General features: G+C 40.3%; 1 protein-coding gene across 2 annotated transcripts; it reads left to right on the forward strand.

Moving 5' to 3' along the window:
• The first annotated feature begins 1,912 nt into the window (after positions 1-1,912).
• Positions 1,913-21,572, forward strand: LOC135220628 (luciferin sulfotransferase-like). 2 transcript variants are annotated; one of them, XM_064257942.1, is made up of 7 exons: positions 1,913-2,122; positions 3,151-3,296; positions 3,615-3,822; positions 5,320-5,446; positions 15,042-15,208; positions 15,594-15,720; positions 21,105-21,572. In XM_064257942.1, the coding sequence occupies exons 2-7, from the start codon at positions 3,184-3,186 to the stop codon at positions 21,203-21,205; spliced, it is 843 nt and encodes a 280-aa protein (XP_064114012.1). In that variant the 5' UTR covers positions 1,913-2,122; positions 3,151-3,183; the 3' UTR covers positions 21,206-21,572. The 2 variants fall into 2 exon arrangements, with proteins under 2 accessions (XP_064114012.1, XP_064114011.1); XM_064257941.1 differs by lacking the exon at positions 5,320-5,446 and adding an exon at positions 5,840-5,966 and having other exon boundaries at positions 1,914-2,122.
• Positions 21,573-23,764: the final 2,192 nt, after the last annotated feature.

Raw genomic sequence — 23,764 nt, forward strand, 5'->3', positions numbered from 1 at the left:
CATCGAGGTAAATGGAAAATATCAAATTACGGAAGGATCGCAGCGCTGCCTGTTTACTTACGCAGAGCTAAAGCTCACCTGTTGTTATGATTGCGTCGTTTACCGTTGGGGACACTACAAAGGGTGGGTCATGTTTCAGTTGCATTTAACCAGAATAAAAATGCGCATACGCAAGTATATACATTTTCTTTTCCCGCCACATGTCTTTTTCCCCTCTGGGAGGGATGGGTCCACAACGATAAAAAAAATGTATCGGTTCTACGTCTTTTTCTTGAATGCAGCGAAGCCTTTGTGAACCTGTTGACACCATAGTGAACTGTTGTGTCAACCTCAAGTAGTGAGTGCACTGTACACATTACTTAGGGTTTTTTTGCAGTGTCCCTTCGGCCCTTAGCTACGATCTCTTTCATTCCTTTTACTCCCCGTAGGAGGGTAGGGCCGTCAATGGCCTCATGTGGTGCACTGTATGCGTAATACTTAAGGTTCTTTGCAACGTGTCTTCGGTCCCTAGCTGTAACCCCTTTCGTTACTTTTATTGTACCTCCTTTCATATTCTCTCTTCATCTTGCTTTCCACCCTCTCCTAACACTTGATTCATAGTGCAACTGCGAGGTTTTCCTCCTGTTACATCTTTCAAACCTTTTACTGTCAATTTCCATTTCAGCGCTGAATGGCCTCATAGGTCCCAGTGCTTGGCCTATGGCCTAAATTCTACATTCAATTCAACTCAACTCATTCCTTTTACTGTGCCTTCGTTCATATTCTTTCTTCCATCTGACTTTCCACAATTGTTTCACTGGGCATCTGTGAGGTTTTCCTTCTTTTACATCTTTCAAACCTTCTTTCGGTCTATTTCCCTTTGAACGCTGAATGACCTCATAGGTCCCAGCGCCTGGCCTTTGTCCTAAATTCTATATTCTGCATTGCTCCATAGTGGATTGTTGGGTATCATCATCATCATCATCATCACCACTATCAATAATGCCTGGAAGTGATTTATCAATATGGCCGGTGGGAAAGTCACATCCTGACACCGAGTCATATTTCAGTCACTTCCTGTCTAAGTTCACCGACACAAAAAACAGGTTCGAATGGAACACAGACAGCAACTTCCGTCTCGCGTCTGTCCAAAGGGATTTCACATCAAGGGACAGCGTGACGAGACACCTGGTGATTCACATAAACAGATATTTAGGTCTAAATAAGTAACAGGGGACAAGACGGAGGCTTGAACCTGAGTCGTGTATCTGACCCGACGTCTGTTATCAGTTATTAGCTATTGTTACTTGGTAGCTACGATAATAAACACCATGTTAACGCTCAATATCGTCCCCTTCACTCAATCAAGCTTCTTTACTAAATGCGCATATTTTTTCGTTTAAGGAAGTAAATGGCATTCGTTGTACTTACACATATGCACATACACACATTTACACATACATACATATGTATGTATGTATGTATGTATCTGGTCTCTGTAATCAGTGGCGGCTTTACAAAAAAGGAAAAGACGAGATAATAATCATTGTCGCATTTATATTTCAGGAGGCTCTAGAGCACGCGCGTGCGGACACATACACACACACACACACACTCACACTCTTTACGTGCACTGTTCCATTCATCCTTATCTTACAGGCCCTATCTCGCTCCCTGGACAAGAAAGCAATTCCAATCCATTACTCCTTCCACCCCATTTACCCAACACTATGCAGGTATTCTTCTTCTACTTCCTCTCAACTCTTTCCCGCCCTTTCATCTCCCATTCAGTCACACGGCACAATCCTCTCAAAAATACACAATTCACCTAAACAGTTTCATCAGCCTTTCTTTCATAACATTCAGGATCTGCATTTCACCACAATGACACGTTTGCTCTGTAATTCTTTGACACACTTTTCTTCATTTTATTTATTCACTCGGTCTCATTCCGCGAATTTCTCATGCAGATTAAGATGTCTTTGGCCAGCGGCCACACCTACCGCCGTCTGGAAGGAGAAGAACTGGAAGAAGCCACAAAATTCATTCACAACAGGACAGTTGAACTCATTCGTCTAGTCCTGGAGACTGGCTCTTCCCAGAGAGGTACACAGATTTCGCTAACAAGATCTACAACTTCAAGGTAAGTAGGCACCTCTTTGACACTACTCCTAACGCCACCCGCCACCCCCGCCCCGACCCTTCGCATTTCGTTCCTCTGTCTACGTATTCTAAATATTTCTGCTTGCCGAAATGACCTGATTTCTTTTGAGGTGTCATCATGAAATAATATCGGAAGAACTTTACTCGAACTTTGGCTCTTACTTAACATCACCAGAACTTTATCCAAGTATTCATAGACAAGAAGCAGCGACGCTGATTAAAGTGGCTTTCAATGTATTTATAAATAAAAACTATAAGAATAGAAATGAAGCTAGACATTGAAATGACTAAATTCTCCTTTATGGTCTTCGAAGCCAAGGAAATAAAACTGCCAAAGAGAGACAAGGGGGATATTCCTTCCTCCCGAACAGCCGGTGTTTCTGACTTGGCTTCGTTTTGAATTCACTCCGAATTCATGACAGAAACAGCCTGAATGACTTCATGACCAATAGAAAGTTAAATCTTGGAATCTGAAGTGAAACGTATCTTTGCTTCTAGAGTGCTATAATACGAGAGGTTACAGATGCTCATCAGTGCTCAAAATGGTGGCGCAAGAATGGCTGTGATCTCTTATCTGCTGCTTTCTTCATTTACGTCTAACATAATTTGATATGGGAGCTAAGTTACTCGTTCCATCGACATTTGTGTAAAAGAGGTTAATCTGGAGGGATTACTGTTATGTATTGACAATAATTTGAAAAAAAATATTTCTTTAAATCTCAGGGTATTGCATCTGCTCTAGATCATTACTGATGTAAGTTAAATCCAACAGATACTATTTGCATCAGATAAAAACTAGTTACTGTAAAAAAGAGCTCTTCACACTAAACGAAGGCACGAACTTAAAAAAAAAAATGGCATTGTCGATGTTAAAGACAGCGGAAATAATAAAGGAAATTGATTTCCCTCTTGAAATTCAGTTTCACTTTCTAAAACAACATACGCTATTCAATTCTTCCGTCCTTGAATCACCTCTTGAGAATGAGAACATCTTTCTTTCGCCACCAGATTAAACCCAGCGATGTTTACGTGATCACTTTCATGAAGGTGGGGACGACCTGGACGCAAGAGATTATCTGGACGATGAAGTACAACCCCAACTTGGACCATCCTGATCAGGGCCTTCCGATACTGGAGCGATCGCCGTTTATAGAGTAGGCATCGCGTTACTTATAGGAAAGTCATGACCGACGTCTTTTTTAATTCACGTGATATTTTTTGTGCCTTTGAGATAATTCACGTGAAAGCTCTTTATAAAGGAGTTTGTAAAAAATGAATGTACTCAGTTGCATTTAACTTGAAGTAAATTGTGGTTTTAAGCTTGATATAACTGTGAAGTCCGTCGATCATATCTGGTAATATTTTCTACCTGTTCATCTCTCAGTAATCTTCCTCAGTGATCTTCACCGTCAAAGAATTCTTTCAGTGACCTTTTGTGCCTCTTCTTCATCTTCTTCTTCTCCTTCATACAGTGCAGATATGCTCTTCCCAAAAGAGTTTCCCCCAGAGCTTGCTGAGGCGAGTAAGTCATTCATGAGTGGTTTTCTCAAGCACTGCCCAGGTTGCGATCCAAAAGATGGCGCCAACTTGCAGTTTGGCGCAGCTATTCCTGAACCTCGGGTCCTTAAGAGCCACCTGCCGTTATCACTTATGCCTCCTACAATGCTTGAGGAAGCCAAGGTAAAACATGTAGCATTGTTTGGTTACTGAAATGATTAGATATCATTTTTATCTTGAATGAAGCAATGATCAGGTCATGGTGAATAATCTATGATTTTGCAGTCGTTATTTAAAATGCAATAATTTCTCCTGTTTTTGGGCAAGCTTCTCTACAACTGATCTCTTTCTATAACTCCTTGATAATCAAGTATCATATGCGTATGCCTATAAAATTCGAATTCATCATGAGATTCTGTACCTGCACACGTGATCTGTGATAAATGAAGCGAAAATAAGATTTAAAGTAAAATTTTGCAGAGGACAGACCAAGGTTGCCTTTAGTGATATTAAAATGTGGTTCAACGAAAGTGGCAGTAAGTTTTGTTTCTGGAATTTCATAATAATATTCAATCTAAACCAAGTTGAAGTTCAAAAGACCAACTTGTAGTGTTGCTCTCGTCTTTGATTTTTAACAGAATTTCTATGTGTCAGATTGGTGACACAGAAACGGTTGCTATCGATGTAGAGAGAGAGAGAGAGAGAGAGAGAGAGAGAGAGTTATTTTACTCATTTGCGTATTTCCACCCTTACACACACGCGCGCACACAAAGAAAAGACTGGCCTAAATGACTGAAATGAATTTGATGAACTACTCAGGCGGGGATATTAGCAATGAAGAGATATGAGGGAAGGCTGAACTGTTCCTAAGGCATTTATTTGTATGGCATCTTCTCTGTTCGTGTGACAATCTTCTTCCCATCATAATGTTGCTAGTTGGTACTACATCAGGTTCCCTAACGCCGTCTAAAAGTTTTCTGAAATCATTGTTTTTCCCTCTGACGTTTCAACACTCGCTCTGGCGCTCATCTACCGAGAGTTAGAAAAGATGAATGAAGTGAGATACGCTACACAGGTATGTAGTATAGCAGGCGGGTGGTGTATACCTGTGTAACATGTAGCTCAGTCATTCGATTTTGTAACTCCCGGTAGATAAGCGCCAGGACACGCGTCGAAACGTCAGAGGAAATAAAACTAAGACATCAGAAAAGCTTTGTATGTCCTTAGGGAATTTGATATACCAACTACACGCTGGTGAGAAGATTGTAAGACGAATAGAGAAGACTATACGAATGAAATGCCAAAGAAACAGCAGCTATTATTTTTTATTAATTACGAGTACGCTGCACCGGAACCCAGTACTGCCCATCATACCTTCCCTACCCTTCTGATCCCCTATCCACCCTGCCCCAACCCGGGAAGGACAAGCAGGTTTGCAGGAGGATGGTGGATGTGTCATGTCTCCCATATCTTCTCGATCCCCTACCTACCCCAACCCCACCCAGCAGACAAACGAGAAAGATCCACTCGGATTTTATTATTATTATTATTATTATTATTATTATTATTATTATTATTATTATTATTATTATTATTATTATTATTATTATTCTTTATTTGGAACGTGACTCAAACTACAGTTTCTCCTTGGCTGTGTCTGTCTCTTCCTTTCATGCAAAGGTTGTTTATGTGGCCAGAGACCCCAGGGATGTGATCTCTTCGTGTTACCACCACAACAGGATGTTCATATATGGGCAATTCACTGGCTCACTGGACCAGTTCGCCGAAGTATTCATGAACAATGACGGTAAGTGATATCACAGGGGAAAAGTTTTATGCATACTGTTTTTTATCTAAGGTGATGCCTGCTGTTATTTTGTGATTAATTCACTTTTCAGTCTTATATCTTGTTCTAATAAAAGATTCCTTCAGCATTTATAATTTTTGAAAATTCCCAATATGAATATTGGCCAGTTACTCAGAAACATCGCTGAGCCTGAGAAGCGAATTGTGAGGAAAATAGAAAAAACAATATATAAAATCAACTCGCTTAATTCTGCCATCCTTTTTAACAGCATTTGCCTAAAAGAGGGTCTTCTACCAAAATATTATTATTATTATTATTATTATTATTTATTTGGAACGTGACTCAAATTACAGTTTCTCCTTGGCTGTGTCTGTCTCTTCCTTTCATGCAAAGGTTGTTTATGTGGCCAGAGACCCTAGGGATGTGATCTGTTCGTATTACCACCACAACAGGATGTTCAAATTTGGGCAGTTCACTGGCTCTCTGGACCAGTTCGCCGAAGTATTCATGAACAATGACGGTAAGTGATATCACAGGGGAAAAGTTTTATGTATACTGTTTTTTATCTAAGGTGATGCCTGCTGTTATTTTGTGATTAATTCACTTTTCAGTCTAATAATCTGTTCTTAATTTTCTGAGGAAAAGTTAATTTTTGCATTTCAACAAGTAAAAAATGCACCAAAGTTTCTTCGGCGTAATTGAGTTTTCTGTACAGCGTATAATTCTGTATAAGTCGCGGCTCATTAAACTTTCAGCCACGGCCCAGTGGTGGCTTGTCCTATTAACGTTGCCAGACAAAAAATAAAAACAAATGCGGCAGAAAGGCTGCAATTCGGTATGTTAGATGATTAGAGGATGGATGATCAACATAACAATTTGCAGCAGATAGAAAAAGTGCCGGTGGACACACAAATAGCCATCTCAATAGTTTTCTTTTAAAGAAAACTAAAAAAGTGTTACATAAATTAATTGCTGTCATAGACTCAGCATTAAAGAAAATTCGACACTAATGGACTTTTCCTTGAAGTAGCTAGGGCCCAAGATTTGTCGAAACTCATGGTGTTTTAGCAGGAGTGGATTAAGACAAGAGGTATGATCTCGAAATGATAATTTATTAATGAACTACAGCAGTATTTATATGAATTGCTGGCCAATCAGCGGTCAGGAAACTTACACAGTATCTAATAGACCAATCATGTACAATTATTTGGATATTAAGCCTTTTTAGGGTTGGGACCTATACGAGTATGAAAAAAGAAACCACATGTGTTCTTTGCTGGGTTGGTTGCCCGCCCCTGGTACGTTGCTATGTGCATTGTCGTGAGACTGACGACGTATTGTCTGAAGCGAGCGACGGCCTGTCACTTGTGGTGTGAGAAACGCAGACTTTAGAGTGCTGGCACAAAAAACCCACCGAGAGGTAAGCAGGGCGTCCCTGCCCTTGAAAACTGGACTGCAGGAGTAATGTGGTTGGGCAAATATGCTGGTTTCAGGTGGTCGATTGCAACCCTATCTATTGTGCCACAGATGTTGACAAGGAAGGCTTTCTGCTTGTGGTTGAGGACTTGGTAGGGGCCAGTGTAAGGCTGGGTCCAAGGTAGATGAACAGCATTGGTTCTGGTGAATAAATGTGTTTTCTTGTGTAGATCCTTTGGAATAAAGGTCTTCTTGTTTGCCTTGTAGGATGGGCAGCAAGGGGTGAATTTTCCGATGATGGTTTGGAGTCTCATGATGTCGGGTAAGGTGTTATTGTCAGGGAATAATTCGCCAGGTATCACAAGTGGATTGCCGTACACCATCTCGACTGCTGACGGGTTTCCAGCGAGTTTCCAGGTCGAGGAGTTGCAACGAGACATGAGGGCTGCTTTCAAGGTGCGATGGAACCTCTTGATCATGCCATTGGACTTTGGATGGTAGGCCGTTGTATGATGCAATTGGGTGCCGAAGAGGCGTTTTAGTGATACCCAGAGCTGCAACATAAAGGTAGTGCCTCTGTCGATTGGATACGCCAGATCCCATGATGGGAGGAAAGCACTGGTACATGCTGCTGATGCATCTGTCATAGGGGTGGCTTCAGGCCATCTTGTTGAGCTGTCGACCATTGTGAGTAGGTAACAATGCCCTTCGGAGCACAGGATGGGTCCTACAATGTCAATGTGGACATGGGCAAAATGGCGTTTCGGTTGATGAGAGGAGCCTACACCTGAATTTTTGTGACCCTGGATTTTGGAGAGTTGGGATGGAGAACATTCATTGGCCCACACCTTTGCATCTTTTGATATTACTGCACCATAAGAAGTGCTTCTTCAGGAGGGTGGCAGTAGATTGTCCTGAAGGGTATGCCAGACCATTGAAGATGTTGAAGACGTGACATCTAAGTGACTGTGAGATCCATGAACATGAGTGGCCAATGCTGACATCACAGAGGATGGAGGTGGGGCTATTGTTGTTGAGGGGGATGTCGTGCCATTGTAGATACATTTAAGAGATCTTGTAGGCACTGAGCTCTGGGTCCCATTGTTGCTTGTCTGTCAGCTGCTTGTAATCAAGACCAAGGTGTACTGGGTCAATGGAGATTCTGGAGAGGGCAACAGTGATGGGGTTGTGTTTCCAGGGACATGTCGAAGGGTACAATTGAATTTGGCGATGTCTGACAAATGGTGGTGCCCAGCATCGGACTAGTAGTTTACTAAATACACAAGTGGCACGTGGTCAGTTTGAAGGGTGAAAGGGGTGGCTTCCAAACAATGTCGGAAGTGTTTGACAGCAAAGTATGCTGCTCGCAAAGTATGCTGCTGAGTTTCCTGCTAAAAAAAGCGAGGGGTCGAGGATGACTATGGATGATCTGTTCCAAGACAGCTCCTATGGGTATGTCCCTGGCATCTGTGGAAAACAGTAGAGGATGACCCGTTGCAGGGAACAAGAGGGCAGTGGCCTTGGTGAGGGCATTTTTGGTGGAGGTGAAGGTGGTTTCTTGCAAGGGTCCCCAGGTGAGGGCCTTGCATTTGCCCTTGAGGACTTCATAAAGTGGGGCCAAGGTCGAGGTGATGTTAGGCAAAAATGTAATGATAATAACTAACCATTTCAAGGAATTCTTGTAGACCCTTGACAATGGTAGGGGTGGGGAACTTCCTAATGGCGGTGAGCTTTTTGGGGAATGTCTGGACACCCTCAGTTGGTATGAGATGCCCCAAGAATTCTACTCTCTTGGTGGCAAAGGATCATTTGTTGTATTGGATGATGAGGCCATTTTCTTGCACGCATTGGAGGACTATATACAGGTGCTGGAGGTACTCCTTTGATGTAAAGAAGATTAAAATATTGTCAACATAAAACAGACGCAGGATGTCATCCATCAATCATTGAAAAGTAGCTCCTGCATTGGGAAGGCCAAAGCAGGAATAATTGAAGGTGAAGGTGCTGAAGGGCACTGTGGTGGCAGTCTTCGGGATTCATGGGGACCTGGAAATAACCTTTGAGAAGGTCCAGCTTTGAGAAAATTTTTGGGTTGTGCAGGGAGGTGGTTACATCTGTGATGTTAGGGAGGGGCTAGTGGTCAGCCTCGGTGATAGTTCAGCCTTCTGTAGCCCCTGCATAGGTGAAGGATGCTGTCCTTTTTTGTTACTATGTGGAGGGGAGACGCCCAAGGACTGGATGCCTTTTGACACACACCAATCTCCATTTCTGCAAAGGTTTTCCTTGCAGTGGTGAGTTTTTTGGGTGGTAGACGTTGTAAATGGGAGTGTATGGGAGGACCCGAAATCTTAATATATGGTGGAAAATACTGTGCTTGGCAGGGATTTGATGAGATTATCGCAATTCTGGCTTGAAGACATCTGGGTATGTGGCGAGCAGGTACGCAAATTCGCCTTTGGAATCTGTGATGTGGAGGGCAAGTTCTGCAGGGACTGCAGCATTGGGCGTCTTGGACAGATCGGTGGCATCGACGAGTCGTCTGTCGGTGATGTCCACAAGCAGTTCATTGTGTGCCAGGAAACTCACCCCAAGTAGAGGTACTGAGACGTCTGCAATCAAAAGCCTCGAGTAGTACTTTCTGTCACTGAGGTTAAGGGCTAGATACTTCTGATCGAAGATAAGAATAGGATAGCCGTTGGCAGCTGCGGGTTGGACATCGGATGGCTGTGGGTGTTTGGTTGGTAGATTGACTGGATACAGGCAGAAGGGAGCAACAAGCCTCTGTGTCAACCTAAAAGCGAGTATCTGTGGTGGAATCAAGGATAAAAAAGACAGGGGCTGATAGATTGTGTTAGATTGGAAGTGTTAGGATTAGGGTTAGATTTAGGTACATTAGTATGGCCCCTGATTGAGGGATACACACCTGTTACAGCTGTCACGAGGGCTGATAGCCATTTCATGCATTTTTTGGCCATGGGCATCCTAGGAGACAGCTCTTGGTGGCAGGGCTGAATTTTCTGTGGCATTGGCAAAGCTGAAACGGCAGTGATTGTGGCTGCATGTGGTTGGCACCCTTGGGTTTCTGAAGGCAGGATGGGCAGTTAAGGTTTGTCATAGAAGTTTGCGAGGGTTTAATGGCCATGGTGGCCTCTGTGGCATTAATAAGCTTGTCTGTCACTGAAAGGTTGGACGTTCCTTGATGGGCGGCAAAGGTGTGGGCATGGCGGTGCTTTGCAGCAGTGTGGGCATCTATCGGACTGTCTGCTAGGGCGGCAATAGTAATTTGTCAGCTGTGTCTTCAATATTGGTGAGTGCTGCCTTTACTGACGTTGGCAGGTGCTGCAGCCAGGGGTCCTTGAGGATGTCAGTTCATTTGGGAGAACCATCTCCTGCAGGAGGAAGATGGGTGAAGGCTCTCATTTCGAGAAGGATGGCAGATGGGCATGGATCACTTAAGGGTTGCTGTGCTGCGCCGAAGATCTGTTATACACGAACAGCTGGGGGTGGTGTGAATCTGTCTTGTAAGATCTTCTTCAGGTCTTTGCATTGGACGACGTCCGTGCCTTTAGCATCCAGCTGCTCTGTTAGCTGGGGGAAGAGGTGGTCTGGAAGGGTGGTGAGAACAGAATCTGCCTTCGTTGATGATGATTGTATGCCCTTGATTCGGAGTGTGACTTTGGCCTGACAGAAGCAAGTGTAGGCATTAGTTGGTGTGAAGGTTGGAAGTTTGACTTGGGCGATGGTGTTGGCAGGAGTGGCAGAAGGGGATGGTGATGTTTTGTCATCGGAAGTCTCAGACATCTTTGCTGGGCGTTGGTGTGGTGGGGTTACCACTAGCAGTTGATTTAGACAAGAGGTATGATCTTGAAATGATACTTTATTAATGAACTACAGCGGTATTTATATGAATTACTTGCCAATCAGCAGCCAGGAAACTTACACAGTAACTAACAGACCAATCATGTACAATTATTTGATATTAGCCTTTATGACTCCTATACAGATGGAGATCAGATTTGCTCTCTGTTGGCACCGCTGGTGACGGCCTGTCGCTTGTGGCACGAGAAATGCAAGCTTTAGAGTGCTGGCACAGTGTTAAGACTGCCTGACATGTGTAGTGGCGTAAACTGCAACACTGCTGATGCTCTCGTTTTAAATAGGAGGCTTTGTTTAAAAGATGTACCACAAGTATTTCGTTTCTGGGTCTATTTTTATTTGCCTTCAAGACTCTTGATAGGAAAAATCCACTCTGCAGAATGCTTCAGCATTCAGTTTTCATTATATTAATGTCAGGAACTCTGGTGAGTCGGACACATACAAGATCTTGACACCTTTGTAAGATTAAAAAAATGTCATGCTCCTGTTGCTGTTCTGTTTAAACTGCAAAGAAGGAAAGGGCAAAATTTCTGGTTGTTGGAATGAATCGCAAAATTAATTTATTTTTATTTATTTATTTTAGCTGATAGGTAAAATGGGTGAAAGAAGAGTGAGTGCAGTTAGCCAGCTAACCATGGTAGGAAATAGTTTAGAAAGTTAAGTATTAATAAGAGTAATGTCAAGTGTGGTTTATCTACAATTTTATTTGGGTAAGGGTACAATTCTTTCTAACTAATATTAACATAATACAATAATGATTTTACATCATATTAACATGGTGTATTGTACAGATTACATATTTTGAATGTTATTTCTTAATAGTATACTCATATCTAACAAAATTTATATCTACATAGTAAATTCTACATATTACTTTTTCACAAGACATTTCTTATATAATGGTTGTGGTTCATTGCGTTGAATATAGGAAGATACTCTTCTCCACCATCTGTGGTCTGTGTTGTTTGGGTGGTTTCTCTCTTCTGCTTCCGATTCTTCTGCTAATTCACTATTGTATTGAACTAGTTTTCTCCATATAATGGTTGCCAGTCTGTATAATCACTGATGAATTGGTTTAACTTTGTAATTTTTGTGTATTTGTCCTATATTCAGATCGTCATCTTGATTGTTTCTCACTGCAGACCTTAGTATCTTATTTTGGAATTTTTGGTAATGCACTTATATTGACAGTCGATGCTAAACACGTGGGTATTGGTGAATATTCCTTTATCGGTCTGATTAGGCTTTTGTAGCAATGGATTTTGATATTTGTGTTCATATTCCTGAACCTATTTACCTTTGTATTTTGTGCTCTTGCTATTCTCAGCCTTTCTCTCACATGTCTTGATATTCCTCTCTGTCCGAATTGCATTCCTAGTATTCTTGTGCTTTTAGTAAAATTCATTGGTTGTTGGTCTAATATAATTTGTGCATATTTGTATGCAGATACAAAATGAGTTTGGAATCAATGAAAGTTTACTCCAGAGGACAACCAACAATTGAAAAGGAAAAACAAATTTAATGTCATTTCCAGAACGGTAATTAACCCCGAAGGAATAGTATGTTATAAACCTACCAAAGTACCTTACAATGACAAAATAGCAGACGAGACAAACATGAAACTATAAACATGGAATGGACATACGGGTATATATGTATTGATGCTGATTGTCATTGCGCATCGCCATTGGAAAGGGTGGAGATGACACTGAATCAAGCTATAGAGGCATGGTCGTGCAGACGCTTTCTTCACTCTGTCGTTCTTAATTTTCCACCGATTTTAATAAATATAAGCTCATTGGAAAGCTTTTAAAGATCCCGTTCAAATGCTTAGAAAATGTGTAGAAAATACGGCGCTGCAGTGTTTTAAGTAAAGATATCCAGATATGCAATTTACCTGAGTTCGCTTTTTTACTCTATTGTTACAAATTTTGTAATATAAATATAGATAAATTTACCATCAGTTGAAAGTTCTTGAAAAGCACTTTCCAATGAAGCACGTGTATGTCACATGCAATAGAAATAACCATGCATGTCATATGCTGAGAGAGTGATTTCACGTCTTTGCCATGGGGTTGTATTGTGAATTTTACCACTAAAGCCTGTTAAACCCCTTATATATATTTAATATCTTTCGAAGTATCAAAGTCTTTATACTTTACTTTGCATTTTATTAAAAAAAACACACTTGTTGATAAAAATAATTTATTTTTACAGATCACTTATTAAAGTCAGTTTTATTATTACTAATAATTTTAGGTTATTTTAAATGTGTTATCATGTGAACAGAAATTACTAGATTGAATAACGTGTACTACTTTGCAATGGCGGCATGCTGCACACGGCGATTTCGCACAAGTCTGTTCCATATTTATAGTTCCGTGGTCTGGAACTTTTAGTTTTCTCCAGCTTCGATCACCGTAGAGGAAAAGTGCCGTTAGTGCACTGTGATGGTAATTGCTTCATAGCAAAGAAAGATAAAGGAAAGGAGAACGCATTTTCGAGAAGTTCGGCAGCAAGGAGGCTTTCGTACCACTGTTGAAGGCGCCTATGCTCGCGGCTGTTCTAGAATCGGCAGGAGTGTTGTGGATCTCGTCGGGACGTGAGAAACGCCGTGATTTCTGATGCAATACCTCGTCTAGATTCATCTTAGAAGTTCTAGAAATCCCTGGAGATGATGACGTTCGCTGTAGGCTCCGTCCCAAGAGTGCCGTATAAATATGACGAACGAACTTTGGAGAGCAGTGATCGTAAGAGAAGGAAGAGATCGTAAAAGAGAGAGATCACCAGTTAGTAAGAGCCACAGATCAGATTATCAGTGAGAGATCAGCAGCAGTGATCGTCAGAGAGAGACTAGAGACGAAGGAACTGACAAAGTATCAATCAAAAGAAGAGTTGTTCGAGAGTTGGTTGGATATTGGTCTAGTCGTCTTCAGGAGTGGACGGCCATGTTTTCTAGATGTCGAGCATACTTCAGAGAAGAAAAGGTCCTGCTACAGGTTTTGGGGATTTCCTGCCTTTCAAGTAGACTAGTTTCTGCAATACGGAGTCAAGAGGATGACTGCAATTGCCGCTCTACATTTATGAAGCCAGCGCGTCAAATCGCCAAATCAAGTACTATGTATTTAAATTGCCTCACTGTTCCCCCAGTTCATGCAGGGTAAGATTCTATCTTTTTATGTAAATAGGAGATACCATTCTGCATTTACCTTTGTTAGTAAGCTTGTAAATAAACCTTTGTTGTGTTAGTGTTTCTTTCTATATTTGTATCTCCAGTTTCAACTGTTTGTGTTGATTATACTTAATATTTTATAATATTATTATAAATATATTATATATATATATACTTTATATATATTTTTTTTTTTTTTTTTTTTTATTTTATTTTATTATTTCATATCGAACCTGAAGCGGACCTCTCTCAGAGGCCGTAACACTGTGTCGACCCTTTCCAGGATATTTCGACACTGTAACATTGTCTCTGAGATCTCAGAGTTCGTAACATGCACCTCATGCGTTGCACTGTAGGCATTACTTATGGTTCTTTGCAGCGCTCCTTCAACACCTAGCTGCAACTCCTTTTGTTCCTTTTGCTAAACCTCCATTCATATTCTTTTTCTTCCATCTTGCTATCCACCCTCTCCTAACAATTTTTCATAGTGCAACTGGGAAGCTTTCCTCGTGATACATCTTTCAAACCTACCTCCTTTCAATTTCCCTTTCGGCGCTGAATGACCCCATAGGTCCCAGGGCTGGCCTTTGGCCTAAATTCCATATTCCATTCCGGCTTCGATGGTCACACGGTGCTGAAACTTAAAAGATATGAAATACTACCCATGGGTATGGGATTATGGATGTTGCCTCGTAGGCACTGAGCTTATCAGAGGCGAAGATGAATACAGCAGCATCAGAAAAAGTAGAAATTGAAGTAGGAGGAACAATGTGCGTCTCTCTATAGGACAACTTTATTGGACTAGTACTAGAATCTCGTAGTTCTTCATTTATTTTTGGTTTTACCTTTCTTTACTTTCAGATTTTTAGATAATGTTGATATTGTGATAACATTAATAAGATTTGCAAGTTTCCATTTTTTGTAGTAAACGCTGGTATATAGTACCCTTTCGAGAAAGCAAAGCACTGTTCCAGTACTCTGTTTTTGTAGTAAACGCTGGCAGCTGTAACCCTTTCGAGCAAGCAAAGCACTATTCCGTACTCTGTAAGTAAAGCAATCTTCTCTTTTAGCATATTTTACCGGAGAGTTGAAATTTGTTCTTTTTCTTCCTTTCATTGCATGTGACTCCAGTGATCTATGCTCCTTACTGGCTCCACGTGAAGGAAGCCTGGGAAAAGCGTGATCACCCTAACATGCACATCCTACTCTATGAGGACATGAAGAAGGACATCATGAGTGAGCTGAGGAAACTCGATCAATTCCTGGGAACGAATCTCACCGAGGAACAGCTGGAAAATGTGAGAGGCGTTCAGATCCTTTATGGCTTGGGAAGCATGATAAGTTACCTTCAATAAGCACGGGTTATTTCAGTTTTTCTTTTGTTTATCAGCCCAGTTACATTGACGTAAAGTTATGATAACATCATTTTCAGAAATGTAGGCGTAGTTTCTTTTTAGCCAAAGAAAGACTGTAAATATCTGGCAGAGAATTATGCGTGTTTATGGCTAATTGCGATATATTCATTATCGTTTCCAAGTAACCATTCTGAAGTGGAGTAGATTACAAATTCCTGAAATGTTTAAAGTGATAACGTATTGGACGGTGTAACTTTGTCTGATGATTATTTACGACACAGTCAAGCCTCTCTGACACCCTGCAAGGTCACACAAACTCCCTTTCCAGGTGAAGAAACACACGAGCTTTGGTGAGATGCAGAAGCGAGACTATCTGACTAGACTCGAAGGAGAGGCGAAAGCTCCTTTCATGGACGAAGAAGTGGTCAAGAAACACGGCGGATTCTTCAGGCAGGGTCAGTGAACTCATCTCTCTTCGATTTTGAGCTTTGCTGATGTTTCTTTCATGAAATGCGACAGCAATGACGCGTAATTGAATGCATCGCTTGATTTCACTTTGATTCCTGTCGAGATAGTAAGGAGAACAGGATGAATGGATCAGGTTCGACATTCTTTGAACTCCATCAAGTTCCCATTCGTCACTTTTTTGCTACGGAAGGGAACTGGCCTCAAAATTAACAAGACTTGTAAAAAAAAGTTTATACATGACGTCATTAACTCGAAATAAACGAACCTTAAAAAAACTGTTGGGGAATTTTTACATGGCTTTGTTGTAACAAAACGTCAGTATAATGCTATTTGCAACATATTGAACTTTAAAGAAAAAAATATTTTGACAAATGAATGAATCTAATCTTTAAGGGCTTAGATATCAGTAGTACCTCATATACATATACACGTACATACATATACTTATACATACCTAAGGCTTTAATGAAAGGATAAAGGGATATTTCTATATATATATATATATATATATATATATATATATATATATATATATATATATATATATATAAGTCATATCACATTACCGTGATTCATATACATATATCGAGCTACAATATCCTTTAATATCTAATTCGCTCTACCTCGGAAAATTAATATATTTTCATATATGCTTAACCGAAGGGGAAGGGGATTTTTTCTCGATAATAGATTTACCTGTACTTGGGCGCGAACGCAGGTACATTATAAATCCAGGAACGTCAGTGGAAGCTTTCCACTCACCACACAACCACGCGAGAGGCTAAAGGTTAATGCCGTCTCTCACCTCAAATACTTTCTCGCGGCTGAAGTATTTGTTGGTTTGGAGACAACATCAACCCGCTCGACTCCGGCCGTATGTTAACAGTAGCGCCTGCTTTTGACACGTTCGTATCATTTACAGAACCAGTCAATATACATTAACCGGTGATTTCCAGTATACATATATCGGAGCTACAATGTCCTTTAAATAACTAATTCGCTCTACCCGTCGGAACTTAATATATTTTCATATACTGCCTGAACAACCGAAGGGGAATTGTTTTTTTTCTCGATAATAGATTATCCACTGTTACTTCTTGGGCGCGAACGCAGGACATTATAAATCCAGGAACGTCAGTGGAAGGCTATACCACTCAACCACCGCGAGAGGCTTAAAGGTTAATGCCGTCTCTCACCTCAAATACTTTCTCGCGCTGAAGTATTGTTGGTTTGGAGACAAACATCAACCCGCCTCGACTCCGGTAGTTAGTAGCGCTTTTGACAACACGTAGCATTTACATAAGTCATATCACATTACCGGGTGATTCATATACATATATCGAGCTACAATGTCCTTTAATATCTAATTCGCTCTACCCGGAATTAATATATTTTCATATATGCTTAACCGAAGGGGAATTTTTTCTCGATAATAGATTTTACCTGTACTTGGGCGCGAACGCAGGTACATTATAAATCCCAGGAACGTCAGTGGAAAGCTATAAACCATCAAAAACCACCGCGAGAGGCTTAAAGGTTAATGCGTCTCTCACCTCAAATACTTCTCGCGCTGAAGTATTTGTTTGGTTTGGAGACAAATCATCAAACCCGCCTCGACTCCGGTAGTTAAGTAGCGCTTTTTGCAACACGTAGCATTTACATAAGTCATATCACATTTACGTGATTCATATACATATATCGAGAATACCCAATAGTACCTTTCAATATATAATTTTCGCTTCGCTCTACTCGGAATTAATAAATATCATAAATATGACTTACGAATTGGGGAAATTTTGTTTTTTTATCGATAATAAGATTTTACCTGTAGCGTGGGGACGACAAACGCAGGTATTTATAACATACTCCAAGGATTGAACGTCTGTGGAATTAGCTATACCACTCAACCACCGCGTAGAAGCTTAACAACCCAGTTAAGACGTGCCGTCTCTCCCCTCAAATACTTTCTCGCGCTGAAGTATTTTTTGTTGGTTTGGAGACAACATCAACCCGGCCCCCTCGACTCCGGTAGTTAAGTAGCGCTTTTGACAACACGTAGCATTTACATAAGTCATATCCACATTACCGTGATTCATATAACATATATCGAGCTACAATGTCCTTAATATCTATTTTGCTCTACCTCGGAAATTAATATATTTTCATATATGCTTAACCGAAAGGGGGAATTTTTTCTCGATAATAGATTTACCTGTACTTGGGCGCAAACGCAGGTACATTATAAATCCAGGAACGTCAGTGGAAGCTATACCACTCAAAAACACGCGAGAGGCTTAAAGGTTAATGCCGTCTCTCACCTTCAAATACTTTTCTCGCGCCTGAAGTATTTGTTGGTTTGGAGACAACATCAACCCGCCTCGACTCCGGTAGTTAAGTAGCGCTTTTGACAAAACGTAGCATTTACATAAGTCATATCAATTACCTGATCATATACATATATCGAGCTACAATGTCCTTTAATATCTATTTTGCTCTACTCGGAATTAATATTTTCATATATGCTTAACCGAAGGGGAATTTTTTTCTCGATAATAGATTTACCTGTACTTGGGCGCGAACGCAGGTTATTATAAATCCCAGGAACGTCAGTGGAAGCTATACCACTCAACCACCGCGAGAGGCTTAAAGGTTAATGCCGTCTCTCACCCTCAAATACTTTCTCGCGCTGAAGTATTTGTGGTTTGGAGACAACATCAACCCGCCTCGACTCCGGTAGTTAAGTAGCGCTTTTGACAACACCGTAGCATTTACATAAGTCATATCACAATTACCGTGATTCATAATACATTATATCGAGCTACAATGTCCTTTAATATCTAATTCGCTCTACCCGGTCGGAATTAATTTATTTTCATATATGCTTAAAACCGAAGGGGAATTTTTTCTCGATAAATAGATTTACCTGTACTTGGGCGGCGAACGCAGGTACATTATAAATCCAGGTAAATCTATTATCGAGAAAAAATTCCCCTTCGTTAAGCATATATGAAAATATATTAATTCCGAGGTAGAGCGAATTAGATATTAAAGGACATTGTAGCTCGATATATGTATATGAATCACGGTTAATGTGATATGACTTATGTAAATGCTACGTGTTGTCAAAGCGCTACTTAACTACCGGAGTCGAGGCGGGTTGATGTGTCTCCAAACCAACAAATACTTCAGCGCGAGAAAGTATTTGAGGGAGAGACGGCATTAACCTTTAAGCCTCTCGCGGTGGTTGAGTGGTATAGCTTCCACTGACGTTCCTGGATTTATAATGTACCTGCGTTCGCGCCCAAGTACAGGTAAATCTATTATCGAGAAAAATTCCCCTTCGGTTAAGCATATATGAAAATATATTAATTCCGAGGTAGACGAATTAGACAATTAAAGGACATTGTAGCTCGATATATGTATATGAATCACGGTAATGTGATATGGCTTATGTAAATGCTACGGTGTTGTCAAAATCGGCTACCTTAACTACCGGAGTCGAGGCGGGGGTTGATGTTGTCTCCAAACCAACCAAATACGTTCAGCGCGAGAAAGTAATTTGAGGTTGAGAGACGGCATTAAACCTTTAAAAGTCTCTCGCGGTGGTTTGAGTGGTATTAAGCTTCCACTGACGTTCCTGGATTTATAATGTACCTGCGTTCGCGCCCAAGTACAGGTAAATCTATTATCGAGAAAAAATTCCCCTTCGGTTAAGCATATATGAAAATATATTAATTCCGAGGTAGAGCGAATTAGATATTAAAGGACATTGTAGCTCGATATATGTATATGAATCACGGTAATGTGATATGACTTATGTAAATGCTACGTGTTGTCAAAAGCGCTACTTAACTACCGGAGTCGAGGCGGGTTGATGTTGTCTCCAAACCAACAAATACTTCAGCGCGAGAAAGTATTTGAGGTGAGAGACGGCATTAACCTTTAAGCCTCTCGCGGTGGTTGAGTGGTATAGCTTCCACTGACGTTCCTGGATTTATAATGTACCTGCGTTCGCGCCCAAGTACAGGTAAATCTATTATCGAGAAAAAATTCCCCTTCGGTTAAGCATATATGAAAAATATATTAATTCCGAGGTAGAGCGAATTAGATATTAAAGGACATTGTAGCTCGATATATGTATATGAATCAACGGTAATGTGATGCATGACTTATGTACAAATGCTACGTGTTGTCAAAAGCGCTACTTAACTACCGGAGTCGAGGCGGGTTGATGTTGTCTCCAAACCAACAAATACTTCAGCCGCAGAGAAAGTATTTGAGGTGAGAGACGGCATTAACCTTTAAGCCTCTCGCGGTGGTTGAGTGGTATAGCTTCCACTGATGTTCCTGGATTTATAATGTACCTGCGTTCGCGCCCAAGTACAGGTAAATCTATTATCGAGAAAAAATTCCCCTTCGGTTAAGCATATATGAAAAATATATTAATTCCGAGGTAGAGCGAATTAGATATTAAAGGACATTGTAGCTCGATATATGTATATGAATCACCGGTAAAATGTGATATGACTTATGTAAATGCTACGTGTTGTCAAAAGCGCTACTTAACTACCGGAGTCGAGGCGGGTTGATGTTGTCTCCAAACCAACAAATACTTCAGCGCGAGAAAGTATTTGAGGTGAGAGACGGCATTAACCTTTAAGCCTCTCGCGGTGGTTGAGTGGTATAGCTTCCACTTACGTTCCTGGATTTATAATGTACCTGCGTTCGCGCCCAAGTACAGGTAAATCTATTATCGAGAAAAAATTCCCCTTCGGTTAAGCATATATGAAATATATTAATTCCGAGGTAGCGAATTAGATATTAAAGGACATTGTAGCTCGATATATATATATATATATATATATATATATATATATATATATATATATATATATATATATATATATACATTACATACATATACTTATACATATCTAAGGCTTTAATGAAAGGGATCTTTCCTAGATAGTGAGCACGACCCCCCCCCCCCCCCTGGGTTTAACCCGGTATGTACAGCTACCTTTTTGGCGTGTTTAGTACAAGACCGTCGGGCATTACCATGATCAGAATATTTTCCACAAATCTCCAACTCTGGCATACGTTCCAAAGTAGTTCCTTGTCCTCTCAACACTTCGTCTTAGAAAAGACCAAGATATCATGGCGGTCAACACAAATTTTGGGGATCACCACTGAGTTTATTTTCGTTATGACATCCAAGTTGAGGGCAGAAATTACTTTGGAATCTCTGACTGCAGCTTTTCTATACAAAAGCACTTCTCTCCTTCCAAACGAGAATGTGAGATCTCTTTCACGTAAAAATAAACGCACAGACACTAAAAACCAGACGGATTAATGGGCTTCTTTCCCACAGGCAAAACTGGTGATGGCAAGAAGAGATTCAGCCCTGAGATATTGGAGAAGGCGGACGAGTGGACTCGGAAGCACTTCAATTTTGGCCTCGATTACAACTGAAACAGTGCTTTGCATTCTTGCATCATTGTCATTAATTATAATCAGTTACTTTCTTTCGTGGTAGAGTATCTTAGTTTTTTAGGTTTCACAATTCATAACGGTGAAGACGACTTTGTCCAGCATCGCAGACGTTTTGTTGATGATCACTAGAGAATTTCATTCTTATATAAATCTTATATGAATACTTGTTTGGGATATGAGAACGAATAATTTTTCGTAAAATGTTGAGAAGCATTGATTTTATTTTTTGAGAACTAAAGATAATGAAATAGATGATTTTGGCATTTATATAATAAAACGCTACACGTTAGTTATTGATACTTGTCGGTGAATCTTGAGGTGCAAAATAAAGTTTTATCAGCTATAATGATTTAGCATAAAACTCTTTACCCTTTACTTAGTTTTTTTGATCGTGCCTTTCGTCATAAAAAGAGCAGACGTTTTATCATCGTACATAAAATCGTGTTTATTGCTATGTAATTCCTGATTAGCATAAAAGAGCCTCATTGTCGGTTCATTTCATTTTCCTACATTCGAGTTCGCTGCTGATAAATTCAACTGCCTACTAACTAAAAAAATGACCCTTCCCACTAATTCAATACTGAAGTAGAAGAGCAAACAAAAGTCCTTTAATTTGTTACTAACCGCTCTTTATGGCTATGCGGTTAGTTGTTACTAACCGCTCTCTATCCACTTTACTCTGTAACTATATGTTTATCAGTGTATTTGTACATTTGAAATAAATTAGTAAATAGTCACAGTGTGTTTTAACTACTCTTTCCCTCACACATGAAGGGGGAAATCTGGTTGGTTGAACTGGGTGCAGGGGGGAAAAGACATAGAAAAAAGTTGGGGAACTTCTGGTCTACACCTTCAGGTGTGGTTAAGGGTATGGCAGGTTTCTCCCATCCATATGTGAAGTATTTTTAGTGGGAGATTGTATTCTATTTATATACAGCTCTGACTTGTGAGTTTTGGAATGCTTATTTCTATTAGTCACTTCAGCAGTGCTTGTTTTTACTGTGAAGAAGGTCACGGAAATCAGGAAACACGGAAGTCAAGGAGAGATTCCAATTCTTGGCTATGGATGCGCACAGAAACTTCTCACAATTGAGTTTCCAACATTTCTTGATTTTCATGAACTACAGGAAGAAGGAGTCTTGAGAAGTGATTCTACCGTAAACAGTGCGAGCTACAAAGGAATACTGTGTCCCCATTGATGTTTGTTCATCTTATGTCTTTTAAAAGTGAGAATGGAGATGGAAAAGAAGGTTGAGACTGGAGTAATGAGGACAACTTAACCGACTTAGTCTAGTGTGCAGATGACGCAGTTTTAATCAGCAAAATACCGCAAGACTCATTCCGCTTCCTCGGTAGAATGCATCATATATCGAGAGATGTGGGGTGTGATAAAAATTCAAGAAAACTATTAGTAATGAGTATAGAGTACACATGATTAATGATAAAACCTGGATAAAGATAGCTCGACATGTCTACTACAGCTCTCTAGGGAGAAGAGTGCATGAAAATCAGGATATTAAAACATTTGCCATCATGTTTTTTGGGCACTGTATCTCTAAGAAATGCCTCATTGGTTAGGCGAGTTACTTTTTCTACACACGTGTTAGAAAAAGTAACTGGTATGGAAAAAGAACTTATGAAATAGAAACCAATTTCTACATTTCAAAAAGAAAAATTCATCATATGACGGAGGCAATGAATTAAAGCTGATAAAGAAATGGGATCACCATTAAATACGATTATTATGTTATGAGTTGACAGAACGAGCTATCTGAGACTCGGTGCGGGGATCAAAGGTTGAATTCCTGACAGGGCACAGATACCAGAAGGGCGCGAGAGAACAAAAACCCTTTGCAAACTCACCAAACATAAGGATCAGATATTGCGCTTCACTGGGTATAATTATATTAGATTAAAAAGTGATCATGATTTTTTTTATTGAAAAATGTTTCCAAAACTCTTTCTACGAATCAAACTTGACTAAACGACCGTAAAAGTTTTCCCATGCTCAACACAAAAGATCATGCGGTGCAGTTTTTCATCCTTTTTACTGTACTTCCTTTCCTATTATCTTTCTTCCATCTTATTTTCTACCCTTTCCTAACAATTGATTCAAAGTGCAACTGCGAGGCTTTCCTCCTGTTACATCTTTCAAACCTTTTCACTGTCAATTTCCATTTTAGTGCTTAATGGCTTTAGTTGCCCCAGTGCTTAGCATTATGCCTAAAAACTATAAATCATTCAATCAACACAAAAGATAATCATACAACAGTAAGAGAGGAAAAGTAGACAGCATTAGTCAAGCAAATTTTATATCAACAGAACCTGTGCATGTTTCCAGTTGTAGGCAAGTGCTAGTCTCTCTAGTCTTCAGGAAACCAGAATCCTGAAACTTTCCACACAGAGAACAACTGCGTGATTGCAGGATGAAGAGGGAAAAGTAACATTATTTGGGACACTGGCATTGTTGAGGGAAGTCCCAGAGAACAATTCAAGTCCCAGATGTTGGGTTTACTAAAAAACGAGCCTTAGATCCAC

The sequence above is a fragment of the Macrobrachium nipponense genome, chromosome 2 (assembly GCF_015104395.2).
Source record: "Macrobrachium nipponense isolate FS-2020 chromosome 2, ASM1510439v2, whole genome shotgun sequence".
NCBI classification, from domain to species: Eukaryota; Metazoa; Arthropoda; class Malacostraca; order Decapoda; family Palaemonidae; genus Macrobrachium; species Macrobrachium nipponense.